We start from the raw sequence: 21,385 nt of genomic DNA, 5'->3' as shown, positions 1-21,385 counted from the left end.
TGATCTCCTTGCACATCACTGCTAGTTAGAGTGACATCAGCACCTGGATGGCCGAACGCCCCCTAACTGAGGTGTCTGAGACAGAGACACTTTCATCCCTGCCTGTGCTTTGCACAAAACTCTCACGTGATTATGTAAAATCACTTAGATTATCTTGGAGGAGAACACTGGCCACCACTTGAACATAAAACCAAATGATCAAACAAATGGGTAGGAAAACCTTCTTTGGTTTTTCTAAAAGGAACAAAATCTGATGTTATTCGTATCTCCTTGACAATCTGGTTCAGATAATGATTCAAAAAACCTATTTAAAACTATTAAAATAGAAATGAATTCTGTTGATGGGGCGGCATGGTGGTGCAGTGGTTACCACTGTTGCCTCACACGTCTGGGTTCTTGGGTGAACCTGGGTTCGAGTCTCCGCCTGGGTCACTTGTGTGCAGATTTTGCATGTTCTCCCCATGTCGTCATGGGGTTTCCTCCGGTTTCCCCCCACAGTCCAAAGACTTGCTGAGGCTAATTGGACTTGCTAAATTGCCTGTATGTGTGCTTGTGGGAGTGACTGGTGTGTGAATGTGCCCTATGATGGGCTGGCCCCCCATCCTGGGTTGTTCCCTGCCTTGTTCCCATTGCTTCCGGGATAGGCTCCGGACCCCCCGCGACCCAATGGGATAAGTTGTTTGAAAAATGGATGGATGGATGCGTGAATTCTGTTGAAATGTTATGCATTTTGAACCTCTGCTCTATGAGTATGGAGCTTTCCTTCCTCAGTCCATAGACGTGTAGATAAACTCATTGGTGAAGCAAGTTTGCCTGTAGTAAGTAATTACCATGGTGCATGACCATGTGTGTGATGTTGAACATAGTGGCTATGGGTGTAAGGCAGGGAATAACCCATGATGGGGCACCAACCCATTACAGGGCACATTCACACACCATTCACTTATACATGCACACCTAGCAGCAATTCAGCAACTCCAATTAACCTCGTTTTTGGACTTTGGGGGAAACTAGAGGAGCAGTTTCTAGAGGAAATCCCAAAACAACACAGGGAGAACATGCAAACTCCACACACACACAGCCATGGCAGAGACACCTAGTGCCAGAGGTGCGAGGTAACAGTGCCAACCACTGCACTACTGCACCACCCCCTGCAGAAAATTGTAAATTTAGTAAATAGAAATCCACAGTACCAATTATATACCAGCAACCTATTCGATTATTTCAGATATGCTAATATGGATTTTTTAAGTGTGTCATGTCTGCACAAGTAATTATCTTCCTACATTACTGGGAATATTTAAACACAGATTTATTTTGGCAAAGAAACACATACTTTTGTAACTTTTCCTCTGAAGGAATTCATAAAAACTCATCAAATAAATGAAGGACTCATCTTACCTGTAAGTTTAAGTCTCTTGCAGTTAGCCGACCACTTTAGCAGATGGAGAAAAAGAGAGAGTAAACAGCTTAATATGAAGTTTCACGTTGATATCTGCTTATCTTCCAAAGCAGTCCTCCAGTTCTGCACCATCCCGTCATGTGATCTAGCAGAGTTCCTACCCTTCTGCTCTTAGTGATAAGCAGATGTTGCTGTCTCTGTACTGTGCAACTGCACACTAATTACGTTCACATACATACCAGCATTTTGGAATTAACCTCAGCACGCTGAATATTATTGACTCACAAATGCACATGTGCACATTGACACATTGTTACTTGATGATTTCCATGGAAAACCTTTTTCTTTTTAAAAACTGCTGGGCCTGGCTAAAGTTTGAGCGTTTTACTACGGTACAGTAGTAAGCAGTACACTTCTCATACCAGCGTCTGGCAGGTGGTTCTAGCTGCCACAGATAATATAGAATAATATATAATAATAATAACGATGATGGTGAAATGTTATGTATTTTGAATTGCATCTTCTGGTCTGTGAGTGAAAGAGAAACTTCTATGGTTCTTTCAGTTCTATGGTTTTATGTATCAGATCATAATAAAAATAATCATCTTGTCCTTTCGCGGTTCTGAAATTATTTAAATCTAACCTCAGGTCTAAAACAACACACAACAGATTCCACACAACAGGTCATAATTTTTTTCACAAAATGAAGCCAAAATGGAGAGGCAATGTGTGAAAAACTAAGTACACTCCATGACTCAATAGCCTGTAGAACTACCTTTTGCAGCAATAACTTGAAGTCATCGTTTTCTGTATAACTATTAGTCTCTCACATTGTTGTAGAGGAATTTTGGCCACTCTTCTTTACAGCACTGCTTCAGTTCATTGAAGTTTGTAGGCATTTGTTTATGCACAGGTTTCTTAAGGAACTGCCCCAACATTTCAATCAGGTTGAGGTCTGGACTTTGACCAGGTCATTGCAACTCCTTCATTATTTTCTTTTTCAGCCTTTATGTTGTAGATTTTACCCAATTTCGGCCAAGCTTTACCTGTTGGACAGATGGCCTCAGATTTGACTCTACAATACTTTAGTATACAAAGGAGTTCATGATTGACCCAATGACCCTAAGATGTTCAGGCCTTGTGGCTGCAGAATCAGCCCAAATCACCCCTCCACCACCATGCTTGACAGTTGGTATGAGGTGTTTGTGCTGATATGCTGTGTTTGGTGTTCGCCAAATGTGGTGCTCTGCCTCGTCGTCAAACACCTCCACTTCGGGCTCGTACATCCAAAGGACATTGTTCCAGAAATCTTGTGTTTGTTCAGATGCTACTTTGCAAACCTAAACAGTGCTGCCATGTTCTATTTAGAGAGAAGGGGCTTCCTCCTGGCAGCCCTTCTAAACAAACCATACTTGTTCAGTCTTTTTCCAATTGTACTGTCATACACTTTAACATTTAACATGCCAACTGAGGCCTGTAGATTCTGAGATGTAGCTCTTGGGTTTTTTTCATTTTCTCTGAGCATTGCATAGTCTTACCTTGGGCTGAATTTGCTGGGACGTCCACTCCTGGGAAGGTCAAATTGTTGGGACATCAAATTGTTTGGAAATGGCCTTGTAACACATCCCAGACTGAAGGGTAGCAACAATAACTTCTCTAAGATCATTGATGTTTTTTTTTTCCTTGGCATTGTGTTAACAACATTCAAATGCTGCAGACTAGCAAAACTGCCAAAACGTCTGCTTTTATAGAGGTGGTCATACAGTACTTGCTGATGATCAATTAATCAAGTGCATTTGATTAGCAGCACCTGGCTGCTAGTTACCCTCTTAATTGCTGTGGAAGCATTAAGGGTTCACTCTGTCATACTTTTGATGCATCAATTTTTCACACAATGCTTCTGCATTTTGGCTTAGTTTTTGTTGAATAAATAATGACGTGGTGTAATATGTTATGTGTTAATAACGGGCACTTTTATTGATCCTCATGGAGAAATTCTTGTAACACTCCCCCAACTTGCTCTCTGTGTGTCCTGACACGTAAAACCCTCGAATCGGCAGAAGGTGCACTTTCATTTCCGTGTAACTGTCACGGGACGCTGGAAGCCGGTAGGGCGAACAGGCAGGCGAGCAGACAGGAAGCAGGCAGACAGGCGAATTACGGGGCAAACTGGGGTTTTAATAAGGGAACCGGGGGAACGGATAGCGGGTAACATCTGACGCGACTAACATCAATGACAGACAAGGCAAACAGGTAAGACCAGGACTTAAATAAGACAGGACCAAGCAAAGTAAATGGACAAAGCTGGAGACGATCAGGGAAGTACACGTGGGTAATCAGGGGGCGTGGCACACACACGAGGAGCGGACGGAGCGGGCGTCACAGTAACTGTATGGTAAAACATTTTTATTACACTTTATTACCACATTTGCGCTTTTGGAAATGGCAGCCCATTTGCTAAAAATCATGTTTATTTACATCCTGCTCCAGTTAAAAAATACTGGAGGAATGGACACTGCAGTGAAGTAGGAGCCATCTTGTGTTCAGAAGTTCAGGTTTTGAAATAAAAAAAAATTTGAACATATTATAGTTTTCAGATTTTTACATGATAGACAAGGAGGACATTAATTTCTAACTAGGTAATTGGACTTTTTTGTGGAAAAACACAAATAATTATTCTAAGAAGATTTGGGCTATCGTGATGAAAATTGTTTAATCTGACAATCATTTTGTTGACAGACATGCAGCAAATAAAATTTTTGAGAAAACAACTTCATACATTCATTCATTAGCTAAGTTCAGTAGTTGCACAGTATGACATGCAGAAAGTTGACACAGTGATTAAAGTCCAAGAACAACAATTTTTGTATGCAGTAGCAAACATTTAAATTTACTCTAGTTGTCAACATATGCACAAATTTCAAATAATAAACAAGTATACGTTATTATAGACAATATATGTTTGGCATCAGTAATAATCACTGTAAATAAGTCCAGGTATAGCAAGTTGTCTTTCAGATGATTAACACAGAGCAGGCAGCTATTGATGTAAGCTTCTGCTAGTTTTAAATTCCCAAAATTGAAGGGACCAGTAAAAGGAGTAAGTAAATAAAGCCAGGATTATTGGGCAGATTATCTTATTTGATTGTGTAGAAGGATGGATAGGAATAGGATGTGTCCATACAAGCAAAGCTCTTCTGCGTTGACTGAAGTTGTGCAGGTTGTCTCTGGGTTGTAACAAAAAGAACAGGTGAAGGAAGGCCAGTTGTTGGGTGCTTCTCCGTGGTGGTTACTGGGGGACTGGTGGTATTTGTCAAAGTGCTTACTAGTGTTGAACTTGTAGGCATAGTTGTCAAAATAGTGGCTGTCGATTACAGTACATCGTTCCCATTGTTGTTGCCGTAGTTGCAGTGGTTGACATTGTGGGTGTGGGTATGCTGGGTAATTCACTTGTCTGTGTAGTGATGGAGGTTGTAGCTGCAGGGAATGTGCTTGTCAGTTTGACTGAAGGTGTTGTTTTTTAGGTGGTGTTAAACATGCTGATTGTTGTCGTGGGAGGCAAAGTAAACGTACATACCAGCTGGTCCTCTTTTAGGGACTCAATAATTTGTCCTTTTAAATGTTCTGGGCTTGCACACTTAAGACTTGAGAATCTAAATATATTTGACTTGTTTCGTTTCATCCATTGGAAGAGAGGTATGAACTTGCAGTCACAGTTCCAGGGGTTTTTTTCCAGATGAACTCGACTGATAGAAACAGAGTCAAATATTCCTTCTGGGAGGTTTTTCAAATTATTACGGGACAATTTAAGGGTGTCAAAGTTTTTGAATTCTGCAATAGAGCCAAATACATCTTTTGAAAGGGCAGCGAGGTTGTTTTTACTGAGATCGAGCTCCGTTATGTTTGGCATCATCCCAAAGAGAAAAGGTGGAAGACTTACTAGTTGGTTGTTTTGAAGTCTTAATATTTTCAATGAAGAAAGATTCATAAATATCTCATGAGGCAATTCAGTCAATAGATTATCTTCCAAATATATTTTTTCCAAATTAGGTTTATTATAAAATAGTTTTGGGGGTAGAACACTGATTTTGTTGCCCTGTAAAGCAATCTCTTTAAGGTTTGTTAGATTACTAAAGATCTCATCTGGAATGATGCTAAGCTGATTGTCATAGAGTCTGATGATTTCTAATTTACTCAGTTTTTCAAACATCTCTTTGGAGACAGAAGTGATGGTATTCCTGCCCAAATGAAGTGCTTGTAGGCCATCCAGCTGATCGAAAATTCCTTCATCAATTGAAACAATTTCATTCATGTTCAGGCCCAGTTCCTTCAGCTTTTCAAGACCATCGAAAAGTCCTTTTTCCAAAAATTTTATTTTGTTGCTTTTTAAAACAAGCTTCTCTAGGCTTGGCAGATCCTGAAAAGCTCCCATTGGAATTGATGTTATTGACGTACTTATAAATTCAATTGCCTTCAAGTTATGTAAACCTTCAAATGCACCTGCCTCGATGGTTGTGATAGGAGTAGAAAGGAATTCCAGATTCTCTATGTGAGACATATTGATAAAAGCTCTTGGCGGAATGGTGAATATTTTGCTTTTGAAAAAGGATATACTAGTGATGTTGCTGTCCAAAGTCTCTGGGATTTTGGTTACCGAGTCCTTATAGCAAACTTTATTGGCCTCTTTTCCAGCTGAACAACACAGGCACACGTCATACAACGCAGGCAGAAGGAGAATGTAGATTTGATAATTCATATTTGCCTAAAAAAGAAACATAAAAGTGTATTTATTAAATTTAAATTGACAATACCAAGCATATACTAGCAATCAAACAACAGCTTAGGGTTGATTACTTCAAGAAATGTTAAGTTTGCAGTAGGCTACTTTTGTTTTCTTTACTATGACATTTCAGTCTCGATAATTACTCAGTAATTAAGAGTTTGGGACTTATGATGACACAAGAGTAACAGAAGGCTGAAAGTTTGAAAAACTTGGCACAATGGCATGAGCTGAATATATTGTTCGATAGACATCAGTATTTTCTCCCGGAAATCGGAATGTACACTGAAATCATACTTCTCATGTCAGTGAGGTTGGCATAATAACCTAGATACCAAAACAATCATCTTTCACCGTGAATGAAATTTCATCATCTCACATGTCCGCAATAATAACTGCACTTCATGTTCCCTCCTGATCTCCTTGCACATCACTGCTAGTTAGAGTGACATCAGCACCTGGATGGCCGAACGCCCCCTAACTGAGGTGTCTGAGACAGAGACACTTTCATCCCTGCCTGTGCTTTGCACAAAACTCTCACGTGATTATGTAAAATCACTTAGATTATCTTGGAGGAGAACACTGGCCACCACTTGAACATAAAACCAAATGATCAAACAAATGGGTAGGAAAACCTTCTTTGGTTTTTCTAAAAGGAACAAAATCTGATGTTATTCGTATCTCCTTGACAATCTGGTTCAGATAATGATTCAAAAAACCTATTTAAAACTATTAAAATAGAAATGAATTCTGTTGATGGGGCGGCATGGTGGTGCAGTGGTTACCACTGTTGCCTCACACGTCTGGGTTCTTGGGTGAACCTGGGTTCGAGTCTCCGCCTGGGTCACTTGTGTGCAGATTTTGCATGTTCTCCCCATGTCGTCATGGGGTTTCCTCCGGTTTCCCCCCACAGTCCAAAGACTTGCTGAGGCTAATTGGACTTGCTAAATTGCCTGTATGTGTGCTTGTGGGAGTGACTGGTGTGTGAATGTGCCCTATGATGGGCTGGCCCCCCATCCTGGGTTGTTCCCTGCCTTGTTCCCATTGCTTCCGGGATAGGCTCCGGACCCCCCGCGACCCAATGGGATAAGTTGTTTGAAAAATGGATGGATGGATGCGTGAATTCTGTTGAAATGTTATGCATTTTGAACCTCTGCTCTATGAGTATGGAGCTTTCCTTCCTCAGTCCATAGACGTGTAGATAAACTCATTGGTGAAGCAAGTTTGCCTGTAGTAAGTAATTACCATGGTGCATGACCATGTGTGTGATGTTGAACATAGTGGCTATGGGTGTAAGGCAGGGAATAACCCATGATGGGGCACCAACCCATTACAGGGCACATTCACACACCATTCACTTATACATGCACACCTAGCAGCAATTCAGCAACTCCAATTAACCTCGTTTTTGGACTTTGGGGGAAACTAGAGGAGCAGTTTCTAGAGGAAATCCCAAAACAACACAGGGAGAACATGCAAACTCCACACACACACAGCCATGGCAGAGACACCTAGTGCCAGAGGTGCGAGGTAACAGTGCCAACCACTGCACTACTGCACCACCCCCTGCAGAAAATTGTAAATTTAGTAAATAGAAATCCACAGTACCAATTATATACCAGCAACCTATTCGATTATTTCAGATATGCTAATATGGATTTTTTAAGTGTGTCATGTCTGCACAAGTAATTATCTTCCTACATTACTGGGAATATTTAAACACAGATTTATTTTGGCAAAGAAACACATACTTTTGTAACTTTTCCTCTGAAGGAATTCATAAAAACTCATCAAATAAATGAAGGACTCATCTTACCTGTAAGTTTAAGTCTCTTGCAGTTAGCCGACCACTTTAGCAGATGGAGAAAAAGAGAGAGTAAACAGCTTAATATGAAGTTTCACGTTGATATCTGCTTATCTTCCAAAGCAGTCCTCCAGTTCTGCACCATCCCGTCATGTGATCTAGCAGAGTTCCTACCCTTCTGCTCTTAGTGATAAGCAGATGTTGCTGTCTCTGTACTGTGCAACTGCACACTAATTACGTTCACATACATACCAGCATTTTGGAATTAACCTCAGCACGCTGAATATTATTGACTCACAAATGCACATGTGCACATTGACACATTGTTACTTGATGATTTCCATGGAAAACCTTTTTCTTTTTAAAAACTGCTGGGCCTGGCTAAAGTTTGAGCGTTTTACTACGGTACAGTAGTAAGCAGTACACTTCTCATACCAGCGTCTGGCAGGTGGTTCTAGCTGCCACAGATAATATAGAATAATATATAATAATAATAACGATGATGGTGAAATGTTATGTATTTTGAATTGCATCTTCTGGTCTGTGAGTGAAAGAGAAACTTCTATGGTTCTTTCAGTTCTATGGTTTTATGTATCAGATCATAATAAAAATAATCATCTTGTCCTTTCGCGGTTCTGAAATTATTTAAATCTAACCTCAGGTCTAAAACAACACACAACAGATTCCACACAACAGGTCATAATTTTTTTCACAAAATGAAGCCAAAATGGAGAGGCAATGTGTGAAAAACTAAGTACACTCCATGACTCAATAGCCTGTAGAACTACCTTTTGCAGCAATAACTTGAAGTCATCGTTTTCTGTATAACTATTAGTCTCTCACATTGTTGTAGAGGAATTTTGGCCACTCTTCTTTACAGCACTGCTTCAGTTCATTGAAGTTTGTAGGCATTTGTTTATGCACAGGTTTCTTAAGGAACTGCCCCAACATTTCAATCAGGTTGAGGTCTGGACTTTGACCAGGTCATTGCAACTCCTTCATTATTTTCTTTTTCAGCCTTTATGTTGTAGATTTTACCCAATTTCGGCCAAGCTTTACCTGTTGGACAGATGGCCTCAGATTTGACTCTACAATACTTTAGTATACAAAGGAGTTCATGATTGACCCAATGACCCTAAGATGTTCAGGCCTTGTGGCTGCAGAATCAGCCCAAATCACCCCTCCACCACCATGCTTGACAGTTGGTATGAGGTGTTTGTGCTGATATGCTGTGTTTGGTGTTCGCCAAATGTGGTGCTCTGCCTCGTCGTCAAACACCTCCACTTCGGGCTCGTACATCCAAAGGACATTGTTCCAGAAATCTTGTGTTTGTTCAGATGCTACTTTGCAAACCTAAACAGTGCTGCCATGTTCTATTTAGAGAGAAGGGGCTTCCTCCTGGCAGCCCTTCTAAACAAACCATACTTGTTCAGTCTTTTTCCAATTGTACTGTCATACACTTTAACATTTAACATGCCAACTGAGGCCTGTAGATTCTGAGATGTAGCTCTTGGGTTTTTTTCATTTTCTCTGAGCATTGCATAGTCTTACCTTGGGCTGAATTTGCTGGGACGTCCACTCCTGGGAAGGTCAAATTGTTGGGACATCAAATTGTTTGGAAATGGCCTTGTAACACATCCCAGACTGAAGGGTAGCAACAATAACTTCTCTAAGATCATTGATGTTTTTTTTTTTCCTTGGCATTGTGTTAACAACATTCAAATGCTGCAGACTAGCAAAACTGCCAAAACGTCTGCTTTTATAGAGGTGGTCATACAGTACTTGCTGATGATCAATTAATCAAGTGCATTTGATTAGCAGCACCTGGCTGCTAGTTACCCTCTTAATTGCTGTGGAAGCATTAAGGGTTCACTCTGTCATACTTTTGATGCATCAATTTTTCACACAATGCTTCTGCATTTTGGCTTAGTTTTTGTTGAATAAATAATGACGTGGTGTAATATGTTATGTGTTAATAACGGGCACTTTTATTGATCCTCATGGAGAAATTCTTGTAACACTCCCCCAACTTGCTCTCTGTGTGTCCTGACACGTAAAACCCTCGAATCGGCAGAAGGTGCACTTTCATTTCCGTGTAACTGTCACGGGACGCTGGAAGCCGGTAGGGCGAACAGGCAGGCGAGCAGACAGGAAGCAGGCAGACAGGCGAATTACGGGGCAAACTGGGGTTTTAATAAGGGAATCGGGGGAACGGATAGCGGGTAACATCTGACGCGACTAACATCAATGACAGACAAGGCAAACAGGTAAGACCAGGACTTAAATAAGACAGGACCAAGCAAAGTAAATGGACAAAGCTGGAGACGATCAGGGAAGTACACGTGGGTAATCAGGGGGCGTGGCACACACACGAGGAGCGGACGGAGCGGGCGTCACAGTAACTGTATGGTAAAACATTTTTATTACACTTTATTACCACATTTGCGCTTTTGGAAATGGCAGCCCATTTGCTAAAAATCATGTTTATTTACATCCTGCTCCAGTTAAAAAATACTGGAGGAATGGACACTGCAGTGAAGTAGGAGCCATCTTGTGTTCAGAAGTTCAGGTTTTGAAATAAAAAAAAATTTGAACATATTATAGTTTTCAGATTTTTACATGATAGACAAGGAGGACATTAATTTCTAACTAGGTAATTGGACTTTTTTGTGGAAAAACACAAATAATTATTCTAAGAAGATTTGGGCTATCGTGATGAAAATTGTTTAATCTGACAATCATTTTGTTGACAGACATGCAGCAAATAAAATTTTTGAGAAAACAACTTCATACATTCATTCATTAGCTAAGTTCAGTAGTTGCACAGTATGACATGCAGAAAGTTGACACAGTGATTAAAGTCCAAGAACAACAATTTTTGTATGCAGTAGCAAACATTTAAATTTACTCTAGTTGTCAACATATGCACAAATTTCAAATAATAAACAAGTATACGTTATTATAGACAATATATGTTTGGCATCAGTAATAATCACTGTAAATAAGTCCAGGTATAGCAAGTTGTCTTTCAGATGATTAACACAGAGCAGGCAGCTATTGATGTAAGCTTCTGCTAGTTTTAAATTCCCAAAATTGAAGGGACCAGTAAAAGGAGTAAGTAAATAAAGCCAGGATTATTGGGCAGATTATCTTATTTGATTGTGTAGAAGGATGGATAGGAATAGGATGTGTCCATACAAGCAAAGCTCTTCTGCGTTGACTGAAGTTGTGCAGGTTGTCTCTGGGTTGTAACAAAAAGAACAGGTGAAGGAAGGCCAGTTGTTGGGTGCTTCTCCGTGGTGGTTACTGGGGGACTGGTGGTATTTGTCAAAGTGCTTAGCAGTGTTGAACTTGTAGGCATAGTTGTCAAAATAGTGGCTGTCGATTACAGTACATCGTTCCCATTGTTGTTGCCGTAGTTGCAGTGGTTGACATTGTGGGTGTGGGTATGCTGGGTAATTCACTTGTCTGTGTAGTGATGGAGGTTGTAGCTGCAGGGAATGTGCTTGTCAGTTTGACTGAAGGTGTTGTTTTTTAGGTGGTGTTAAACATGCTGATTGTTGTCGTGGGAGGCAAAGTAAACGTACATACCAGCTGGTCCTCTTTTAGGGACTCAATAATTTGTCCTTTTAAATGTTCTGGGCTTGCACACTTAAGACTTGAGAATCTAAATATATTTGACTTGTTTCGTTTCATCCATTGGAAGAGAGGTATGAACTTGCAGTCACAGTTCCAGGGGTTTTTTTCCAGATGAACTCGACTGATAGAAACAGAGTCAAATATTCCTTCTGGGAGGTTTTTCAAATTATTACGGGACAATTTAAGGGTGTCAAAGTTTTTGAATTCTGCAATAGAGCCAAATACATCTTTTGAAAGGGCAGCGAGGTTGTTTTTACTGAGATCGAGCTCCGTTATGTTTGGCATCATCCCAAAGAGAAAAGGTGGAAGACTTACTAGTTGGTTGTTTTGAAGTCTTAATATTTTCAATGAAGAAAGATTCATAAATATCTCATGAGGCAATTCAGTCAATAGATTATCTTCCAAATATATTTTTTCCAAATTAGGTTTATTATAAAATAGTTTTGGGGGTAGAACACTGATTTTGTTGCCCTGTAAAGCAATCTCTTTAAGGTTTGTTAGATTACTAAAGATCTCATCTGGAATGATGCTAAGCTGATTGTCATAGAGTCTGATGATTTCTAATTTACTCAGTTTTTCAAACATCTCTTTGGAGACAGAAGTGATGGTATTCCTGCCCAAATGAAGTGCTTGTAGGCCATCCAGCTGATCGAAAATTCCTTCATCAATTGAAACAATTTCATTCATGTTCAGGCCCAGTTCCTTCAGCTTTTCAAGACCATCGAAAAGTCCTTTTTCCAAAAATTTTATTTTGTTGCTTTTTAAAACAAGCTTCTCTAGGCTTGGCAGATCCTGAAAAGCTCCCATTGGAATTGATGTTATTGACGTACTTATAAATTCAATTGCCTTCAAGTTATGTAAACCTTCAAATGCACCTGCCTCGATGGTTGTGATAGGAGTAGAAAGGAATTCCAGATTCTCTATGTGAGACATATTGATAAAAGCTCTTGGCGGAATGGTGAATATTTTGCTTTTGAAAAAGGATATACTAGTGATGTTGCTGTCCAAAGTCTCTGGGATTTTGGTTACCGAGTCCTTATAGCAAACTTTATTGGCCTCTTTTCCAGCTGAACAACACAGGCACACGTCATACAACGCAGGCAGAAGGAGAATGTAGATTTGATAATTCATATTTGCCTAAAAAAGAAACATAAAAGTGTATTTATTAAATTTAAATTGACAATACCAAGCATATACTAGCAATCAAACAACAGCTTAGGGTTGATTACTTCAAGAAATGTTAAGTTTGCAGTAGGCTACTTTTGTTTTCTTTACTATGACATTTCAGTCTCGATAATTACTCAGTAATTAAGAGTTTGGGACTTATGATGACACAAGAGTAACAGAAGGCTGAAAGTTTGAAAAACTTGGCACAATGGCATGAGCTGAATATATTGTTCGATAGACATCAGTATTTTCTCCCGGAAATCGGAATGTACACTGAAATCATACTTCTCATGTCAGTGAGGTTGGCATAATAACCTAGATACCAAAACAATCATCTTTCACCGTGAATGAAATTTCATCATCTCACATGTCCGCAATAATAACTGCACTTCATGTTCCCTCCTGATCTCCTTGCACATCACTGCTAGTTAGAGTGACATCAGCACCTGGATGGCCGAACGCCCCCTAACTGAGGTGTCTGAGACAGAGACACTTTCATCCCTGCCTGTGCTTTGCACAAAACTCTCACGTGATTATGTAAAATCACTTAGATTATCTTGGAGGAGAACACTGGCCACCACTTGAACATAAAACCAAATGATCAAACAAATGGGTAGGAAAACCTTCTTTGGTTTTTCTAAAAGGAACAAAATCTGATGTTATTCGTATCTCCTTGACAATCTGGTTCAGATAATGATTCAAAAAACCTATTTAAAACTATTAAAATAGAAATGAATTCTGTTGATGGGGCGGCATGGTGGTGCAGTGGTTACCACTGTTGCCTCACACGTCTGGGTTCTTGGGTGAACCTGGGTTCGAGTCTCCGCCTGGGTCACTTGTGTGCAGATTTTGCATGTTCTCCCCATGTCGTCATGGGGTTTCCTCCGGTTTCCCCCCACAGTCCAAAGACTTGCTGAGGCTAATTGGACTTGCTAAATTGCCTGTATGTGTGCTTGTGGGAGTGACTGGTGTGTGAATGTGCCCTATGATGGGCTGGCCCCCCATCCTGGGTTGTTCCCTGCCTTGTTCCCATTGCTTCCGGGATAGGCTCCGGACCCCCCGCGACCCAATGGGATAAGTTGTTTGAAAAATGGATGGATGGATGCGTGAATTCTGTTGAAATGTTATGCATTTTGAACCTCTGCTCTATGAGTATGGAGCTTTCCTTCCTCAGTCCATAGACGTGTAGATAAACTCATTGGTGAAGCAAGTTTGCCTGTAGTAAGTAATTACCATGGTGCATGACCATGTGTGTGATGTTGAACATAGTGGCTATGGGTGTAAGGCAGGGAATAACCCATGATGGGGCACCAACCCATTACAGGGCACATTCACACACCATTCACTTATACATGCACACCTAGCAGCAATTCAGCAACTCCAATTAACCTCGTTTTTGGACTTTGGGGGAAACTAGAGGAGCAGTTTCTAGAGGAAATCCCAAAACAACACAGGGAGAACATGCAAACTCCACACACACACAGCCATGGCAGAGACACCTAGTGCCAGAGGTGCGAGGTAACAGTGCCAACCACTGCACTACTGCACCACCCCCTGCAGAAAATTGTAAATTTAGTAAATAGAAATCCACAGTACCAATTATATACCAGCAACCTATTCGATTATTTCAGATATGCTAATATGGATTTTTTAAGTGTGTCATGTCTGCACAAGTAATTATCTTCCTACATTACTGGGAATATTTAAACACAGATTTATTTTGGCAAAGAAACACATACTTTTGTAACTTTTCCTCTGAAGGAATTCATAAAAACTCATCAAATAAATGAAGGACTCATCTTACCTGTAAGTTTAAGTCTCTTGCAGTTAGCCGACCACTTTAGCAGATGGAGAAAAAGAGAGAGTAAACAGCTTAATATGAAGTTTCACGTTGATATCTGCTTATCTTCCAAAGCAGTCCTCCAGTTCTGCACCATCCCGTCATGTGATCTAGCAGAGTTCCTACCCTTCTGCTCTTAGTGATAAGCAGATGTTGCTGTCTCTGTACTGTGCAACTGCACACTAATTACGTTCACATACATACCAGCATTTTGGAATTAACCTCAGCACGCTGAATATTATTGACTCACAAATGCACATGTGCACATTGACACATTGTTACTTGATGATTTCCATGGAAAACCTTTTTCTTTTTAAAAACTGCTGGGCCTGGCTAAAGTTTGAGCGTTTTACTACGGTACAGTAGTAAGCAGTACACTTCTCATACCAGCGTCTGGCAGGTGGTTCTAGCTGCCACAGATAATATAGAATAATATATAATAATAATAACGATGATGGTGAAATGTTATGTATTTTGAATTGCATCTTCTGGTCTGTGAGTGAAAGAGAAACTTCTATGGTTCTTTCAGTTCTATGGTTTTATGTATCAGATCATAATAAAAATAATCATCTTGTCCTTTCGCGGTTCTGAAATTATTTAAATCTAACCTCAGGTCTAAAACAACACACAACAGATTCCACACAACAGGTCATAATTTTTTTCACAAAATGAAGCCAAAATGGAGAGGCAATGTGTGAAAAACTAAGTACACTCCATGACTCAATAGCCTGTAGAACTACCTTTTGCAGCAATAACTTGAAGTCATCGTTTTCTGTATAACTATTAGTCTCTCACATTGTTGTAGAGGAATTTTGGCCACTCTTCTTTACAGCACTGCTTCAGTTCATTGAAGTTTGTAGGCATTTGTTTATGCACAGGTTTCTTAAGGAACTGCCCCAACATTTCAATCAGGTTGAGGTCTGGACTTTGACCAGGTCATTGCAACTCCTTCATTATTTTCTTTTTCAGCCTTTATGTTGTAGATTTTACCCAATTTCGGCCAAGCTTTACCTGTTGGACAGATGGCCTCAGATTTGACTCTACAATACTTTAGTATACAAAGGAGTTCATGATTGACCCAATGACCCTAAGATGTTCAGGCCTTGTGGCTGCAGAATCAGCCCAAATCACCCCTCCACCACCATGCTTGACAGTTGGTATGAGGTGTTTGTGCTGATATGCTGTGTTTGGTGTTCGCCAAATGTGGTGCTCTGCCTCGTCGTCAAACACCTCCACTTCGGGCTCGTACATCCAAAGGACATTGTTCCAGAAATCTTGTGTTTGTTCAGATGCTACTTTGCAAACCTAAACAGTGCTGCCATGTTCTATTTAGAGAGAAGGGGCTTCCTCCTGGCAGCCCTTCTAAACAAACCATACTTGTTCAGTCTTTTTCCAATTGTACTGTCATACACTTTAACATTTAACATGCCAACTGAGGCCTGTAGATTCTGAGATGTAGCTCTTGGGTTTTTTTCATTTTCTCTGAGCATTGCATAGTCTTACCTTGGGCTGAATTTGCTGGGACGTCCACTCCTGGGAAGGTCAAATTGTTGGGACATCAAATTGTTTGGAAATGGCCTTGTAACACATCCCAGACTGAAGGGTAGCAACAATAACTTCTCTAAGATCATTGATGTTTTTTTTTTTCCTTGGCATTGTGTTAACAACATTCAAATGCTGCAGACTAGCAAAACTGCCAAAACGTCTGCTTTTATAGAGGTGGTCATACAGTACTTGCTGATGATCAATTAATCAAGTGCATTTGATTAGCAGCACCTGGCTGCTAGTTACCCTCTTAATTGCTGTGGAAGCATTAAGGGTTCACTCTGTCATACTTTTGATGCATCAATTTTTCACACAATGCTTCTGCATTTTGGCTTAGTTTTTGTTGAATAAATAATGACGTGGTGTAATATGTTATGTGTTAATAACGGGCACTTTTATTGATCCTCATGGAGAAATTCTTGTAACACTCCCCCAACTTGCTCTCTGTGTGTCCTGACACGTAAAACCCTCGAATCGGCAGAAGGTGCACTTTCATTTCCGTGTAACTGTCACGGGACGCTGGAAGCCGGTAGGGCGAACAGGCAGGCGAGCAGACAGGAAGCAGGCAGACAGGCGAATTACGGGGCAAACTGGGGTTTTAATAAGGGAATCGGGGGAACGGATAGCGGGTAACATCTGACGCGACTAACATCAATGACAGACAAGGCAAACAGGTAAGACCAGGACTTAAATAAGACAGGACCAAGCAAAGTAAATGGACAAAGCTGGAGACGATCAGGGAAGTACACGTGGGTAATCAGGGGGCGTGGCACACACACGAGGAGCGGACGGAGCGGGCGTCACAGTAACTGTATGGTAAAACATTTTTATTACACTTTATTACCACATTTGCGCTTTTGGAAATGGCAGCCCATTTGCTAAAAATCATGTTTATTTACATCCTGCTCCAGTTAAAAAATACTGGAGGAATGGACACTGCAGTGAAGTAGGAGCCATCTTGTGTTCAGAAGTTCAGGTTTTGAAATAAAAAAAAATTTGAACATATTATAGTTTTCAGATTTTTACATGATAGACAAGGAGGACATTAATTTCTAACTAGGTAATTGGACTTTTTTGTGGAAAAACACAAATAATTATTCTAAGAAGATTTGGGCTATCGTGATGAAAATTGTTTAATCTGACAATCATTTTGTTGACAGACATGCAGCAAATAAAATTTTTGAGAAAACAACTTCATACATTCATTCATTAGCTAAGTTCAGTAGTTGCACAGTATGACATGCAGAAAGTTGACACAGTGATTAAAGTCCAAGAACAACAATTTTTGTATGCAGTAGCAAACATTTAAATTTACTCTAGTTGTCAACATATGCACAAATTTCAAATAATAAACAAGTATACGTTATTATAGACAATATATGTTTGGCATCAGTAATAATCACTGTAAATAAGTCCAGGTATAGCAAGTTGTCTTTCAGATGATTAACACAGAGCAGGCAGCTATTGATGTAAGCTTCTGCTAGTTTTAAATTCCCAAAATTGAAGGGACCAGTAAAAGGAGTAAGTAAATAAAGCCAGGATTATTGGGCAGATTATCTTATTTGATTGTGTAGAAGGATGGATAGGAATAGGATGTGTCCATACAAGCAAAGCTCTTCTGCGTTGACTGAAGTTGTGCAGGTTGTCTCTGGGTTGTAACAAAAAGAACAGGTGAAGGAAGGCCAGTTGTTGGGTGCTTCTCCGTGGTGGTTACTGGGGGACTGGTGGTATTTGTCAAAGTGCTTAGCAGTGTTGAACTTGTAGGCATAGTTGTCAAAATAGTGGCTGTCGATTACAGTACATCGTTCCCATTGTTGTTGCCGTAGTTGCAGTGGTTGACATTGTGGGTGTGGGTATGCTGGGTAATTCACTTGTCTGTGTAGTGATGGAGGTTGTAGCTGCAGGGAATGTGCTTGTCAGTTTGACTGAAGGTGTTGTTTTTTAGGTGGTGTTAAACATGCTGATTGTTGTCGTGGGAGGCAAAGTAAACGTACATACCAGCTGGTCCTCTTTTAGGGACTCAATAATTTGTCCTTTTAAATGTTCTGGGCTTGCACACTTAAGACTTGAGAATCTAAATATATTTGACTTGTTTCGTTTCATCCATTGGAAGAGAGGTATGAACTTGCAGTCACAGTTCCAGGGGTTTTTTTCCAGATGAACTCGACTGATAGAAACAGAGTCAAATATTCCTTCTGGGAGGTTTTTCAAATTATTACGGGACAATTTAAGGGTGTCAAAGTTTTTGAATTCTGCAATAGAGCCAAATACATCTTTTGAAAGGGCAGCGAGGTTGTTTTTACTGAGATCGAGCTCCGTTATGTTTGGCATCATCCCAAAGAGAAAAGGTGGAAGACTTACTAGTTGGTTGTTTTGAAGTCTTAATATTTTCAATGAAGAAAGATTCATAAATATCTCATGAGGCAATTCAGTCAATAGATTATCTTCCAAATATATTTTTTCCAAATTAGGTTTATTATAAAATAGTTTTGGGGGTAGAACACTGATTTTGTTGCCCTGTAAAGCAATCTCTTTAAGGTTTGTTAGATTACTAAAGATCTCATCTGGAATGATGCTAAGCTGATTGTCATAGAGTCTGATGATTTCTAATTTACTCAGTTTTTCAAACATCTCTTTGGAGACAGAAGTGATGGTATTCCTGCCCAAATGAAGTGCTTGTAGGCCATCCAGCTGATCGAAAATTCCTTCATCAATTGAAACAATTTCATTCATGTTCAGGCCCAGTTCCTTCAGCTTTTCAAGACCATCGAAAAGTCCTTTTTCCAAAAATTTTATTTTGTTGCTTTTTAAAACAAGCTTCTCTAGGCTTGGCAGATCCTGAAAAGCTCCCATTGGAATTGATGTTATTGACGTACTTATAAATTCAATTGCCTTCAAGTTATGTAAACCTTCAAATGCACCTGCCTCGATGGTTGTGATAGGAGTAGAAAGGAATTCCAGATTCTCTATGTGAGACATATTGATAAAAGCTCTTGGCGGAATGGTGAATATTTTGCTTTTGAAAAAGGATATACTAGTGATGTTGCTGTCCAAAGTCTCTGGGATTTTGGTTACCGAGTCCTTACAGCAAACTTTATTGGCCTCTTTTCCAGCTGAACAACACAGGCACACGTCATACAACGCAGGCAGAAGGAGAATGTAGATTTGATAATTCATATTTGCCTAAAAAAGAAACATAAAAGTGTATTTATTAAATTTAAATTGACAATACCAAGCATATACTAGCAATCAAACAACAGCTTAGGGTTGATTACTTCAAGAAATGTTAAGTTTGCAGTAGGCTACTTTTGTTTTCTTTACTATGACATTTCAGTCTCGATAATTACTCAGTAATTAAGAGTTTGGGACTTATGATGACACAAGAGTAACAGAAGGCTGAAAGTTTGAAAAACTTGGCACAATGGCATGAGCTGAATATATTGTTCGATAGACATCAGTATTTTCTCCCGGAAATCGGAATGTACACTGAAATCATACTTCTCATGTCAGTGAGGTTGGCATAATAACCTAGATACCAAAACAATCATCTTTCACCGTGAATGAAATTTCATCATCTCACATGTCCGCAATAATAACTGCACTTCATGTTCCCTCCTGATCTCCTTGCACATCACTGCTAGTTAGAGTGACATCAGCACCTGGATGGCCGAACGCCCCCTAACTGAGGTGTCTGAGACAGAGACACTTTCATCCCTGCCTGTGCTTTGCACAAAACTCTCACGTGATTATGTAAAATCACTTAGATTATCTTGGAGGAGAACACTGGCCACCACTTGAACATAAAACCAAATGATCAAACAAATGGGTAGGAAAACCTTCTTTGGTTTTTCTAAAAGGAACAAAATCTGATGTTATTCGTATCTCCTTGACAATCTGGTTCAGATAATGATTCAAAAAACCTATTTAAAACTATTAAAATAGAAATGAATTCTGTTGATGGGGCGGCATGGTGGTGCAGTGGTTACCACTGTTGCCTCACACGTCTGGGTTCTTGGGTGAACCTGGGTTCGAGTCTCCGCCTGGGTCACTTGTGTGCAGATTTTGCATGTTCTCCCCATGTCGTCATGGGGTTTCCTCCGGTTTCCCCCCACAGTCCAAAGACTTGCTGAGGCTAATTGGACTTGCTAAATTGCCTGTATGTGTGCTTGTGGGAGTGACTGGTGTGTGAATGTGCCCTATGATGGGCTGGCCCCCCATCCTGGGTTGTTCCCTGCCTTGTTCCCATTGCTTCCGGGATAGGCTCCGGACCCCCCGCGACCCAATGGGATAAGTTGTTTGAAAAATGGATGGATGGATGCGTGAATTCTGTTGAAATGTTATGCATTTTGAACCTCTGCTCTATGAGTATGGAGCTTTCCTTCCTCAGTCCATAGACGTGTAGATAAACTCATTGGTGAAGCAAGTTTGCCTGTAGTAAGTAATTACCATGGTGCATGACCATGTGTGTGATGTTGAACATAGTGGCTATGGGTGTAAGGCAGGGAATAACCCATGATGGGGCACCAACCCATTACAGGGCACATTCACACACCATTCACTTATACATGCACACCTAGCAGCAATTCAGCAACTCCAATTAACCTCGTTTTTGGACTTTGGGGGAAACTAGAGGAGCAGTTTCTAGAGGAAATCCCAAAACAACACAGGGAGAACATGCAAACTCCACACACACACAGCCATGGCAGAGACACCTAGTGCCAGAGGTGCGAGGTAACAGTGCCAACCACTGCACTACTGCACCACCCCCTGCAGAAAATTGTAAATTTAGTAAATAGAAATCCACAGTACCAATTATATACCAGCAACCTATTCGATTATTTCAGATATGCTAATATGGATTTTTTAAGTGTGTCATGTCTGCACAAGTAATTATCTTCCTACATTACTGGGAATATTTAAACACAGATTTATTTTGGCAAAGAAACACATACTTTTGTAACTTTTCCTCTGAAGGAATTCATAAAAACTCATCAAATAAATGAAGGACTCATCTTACCTGTAAGTTTAAGTCTCTTGCAGTTAGCCGACCACTTTAGCAGATGGAGAAAAAGAGAGAGTAAACAGCTTAATATGAAGTTTCACGTTGATATCTGCTTATCTTCCAAAGCAGTCCTCCAGTTCTGCACCATCCCGTCATGTGATCTAGCAGAGTTCCTACCCTTCTGCTCTTAGTGATAAGCAGATGTT

General features: G+C 40.2%; 3 protein-coding genes across 10 annotated transcripts in view; all 3 read right to left on the bottom strand.

The window, feature by feature from the left end:
* LOC125747108 (leucine-rich repeat-containing protein 15-like) overlaps nucleotides 1-14,989 on the bottom strand; it is a 24,087-nt gene extending 9,098 nt beyond the window's left edge. The window contains exon 1 of one of the 3 annotated variants that reach the window (XM_049021872.1): nucleotides 14,597-14,989. The gene's annotated coding sequence lies outside the window, so the exon portion shown is untranslated. Of the gene's footprint in view, nucleotides 1-1,401; nucleotides 1,809-7,998; nucleotides 8,406-14,596 lie in introns of those variants that run through there. The other 2 variants (XM_049021875.1, XM_049021874.1) reach the window with 2 other exon arrangements.
* The window catches only part of LOC125747758 (leucine-rich repeat-containing protein 15-like), a 31,254-nt gene extending 15,048 nt beyond the window's left edge, over nucleotides 1-16,206 (bottom strand). Inside the window, exon 1 of the mRNA XM_049023230.1 lies at nucleotides 16,136-16,206. Coding sequence (XP_048879187.1) covers nucleotides 16,136-16,191 — 56 coding nt within the window. The 5' untranslated portion in view covers nucleotides 16,192-16,206. The remainder of the gene's footprint in view (nucleotides 1-16,135) is intronic.
* Nucleotides 1-21,385, bottom strand: part of LOC125747107 (leucine-rich repeat-containing protein 15-like) — a 23,886-nt gene extending 2,501 nt beyond the window's left edge. The window contains exons 1-2 of one of the 6 annotated variants that reach the window (XM_049021871.1): nucleotides 21,195-21,375; nucleotides 12,051-12,762 (exon numbers count right to left, since the gene is read on the bottom strand). In XM_049021871.1, coding sequence (XP_048877828.1) covers nucleotides 12,051-12,756 — 706 coding nt within the window. In that variant the 5' untranslated portion in view covers nucleotides 12,757-12,762; nucleotides 21,195-21,375. Of the gene's footprint in view, nucleotides 1-4,096; nucleotides 6,165-10,694; nucleotides 12,763-17,292; nucleotides 19,361-21,194 lie in introns of those variants that run through there. The other 5 variants (XM_049021870.1, XM_049021867.1, XM_049021866.1 and 2 more) reach the window with 5 other exon arrangements.

Source organism: Brienomyrus brachyistius, chromosome 8 (assembly GCF_023856365.1).
Source record: "Brienomyrus brachyistius isolate T26 chromosome 8, BBRACH_0.4, whole genome shotgun sequence".
Lineage (NCBI taxonomy): Eukaryota > Metazoa > Chordata > Actinopteri > Osteoglossiformes > Mormyridae > Brienomyrus > Brienomyrus brachyistius.
This window is presented reverse-complemented; position numbering and strand designations above follow the sequence as displayed.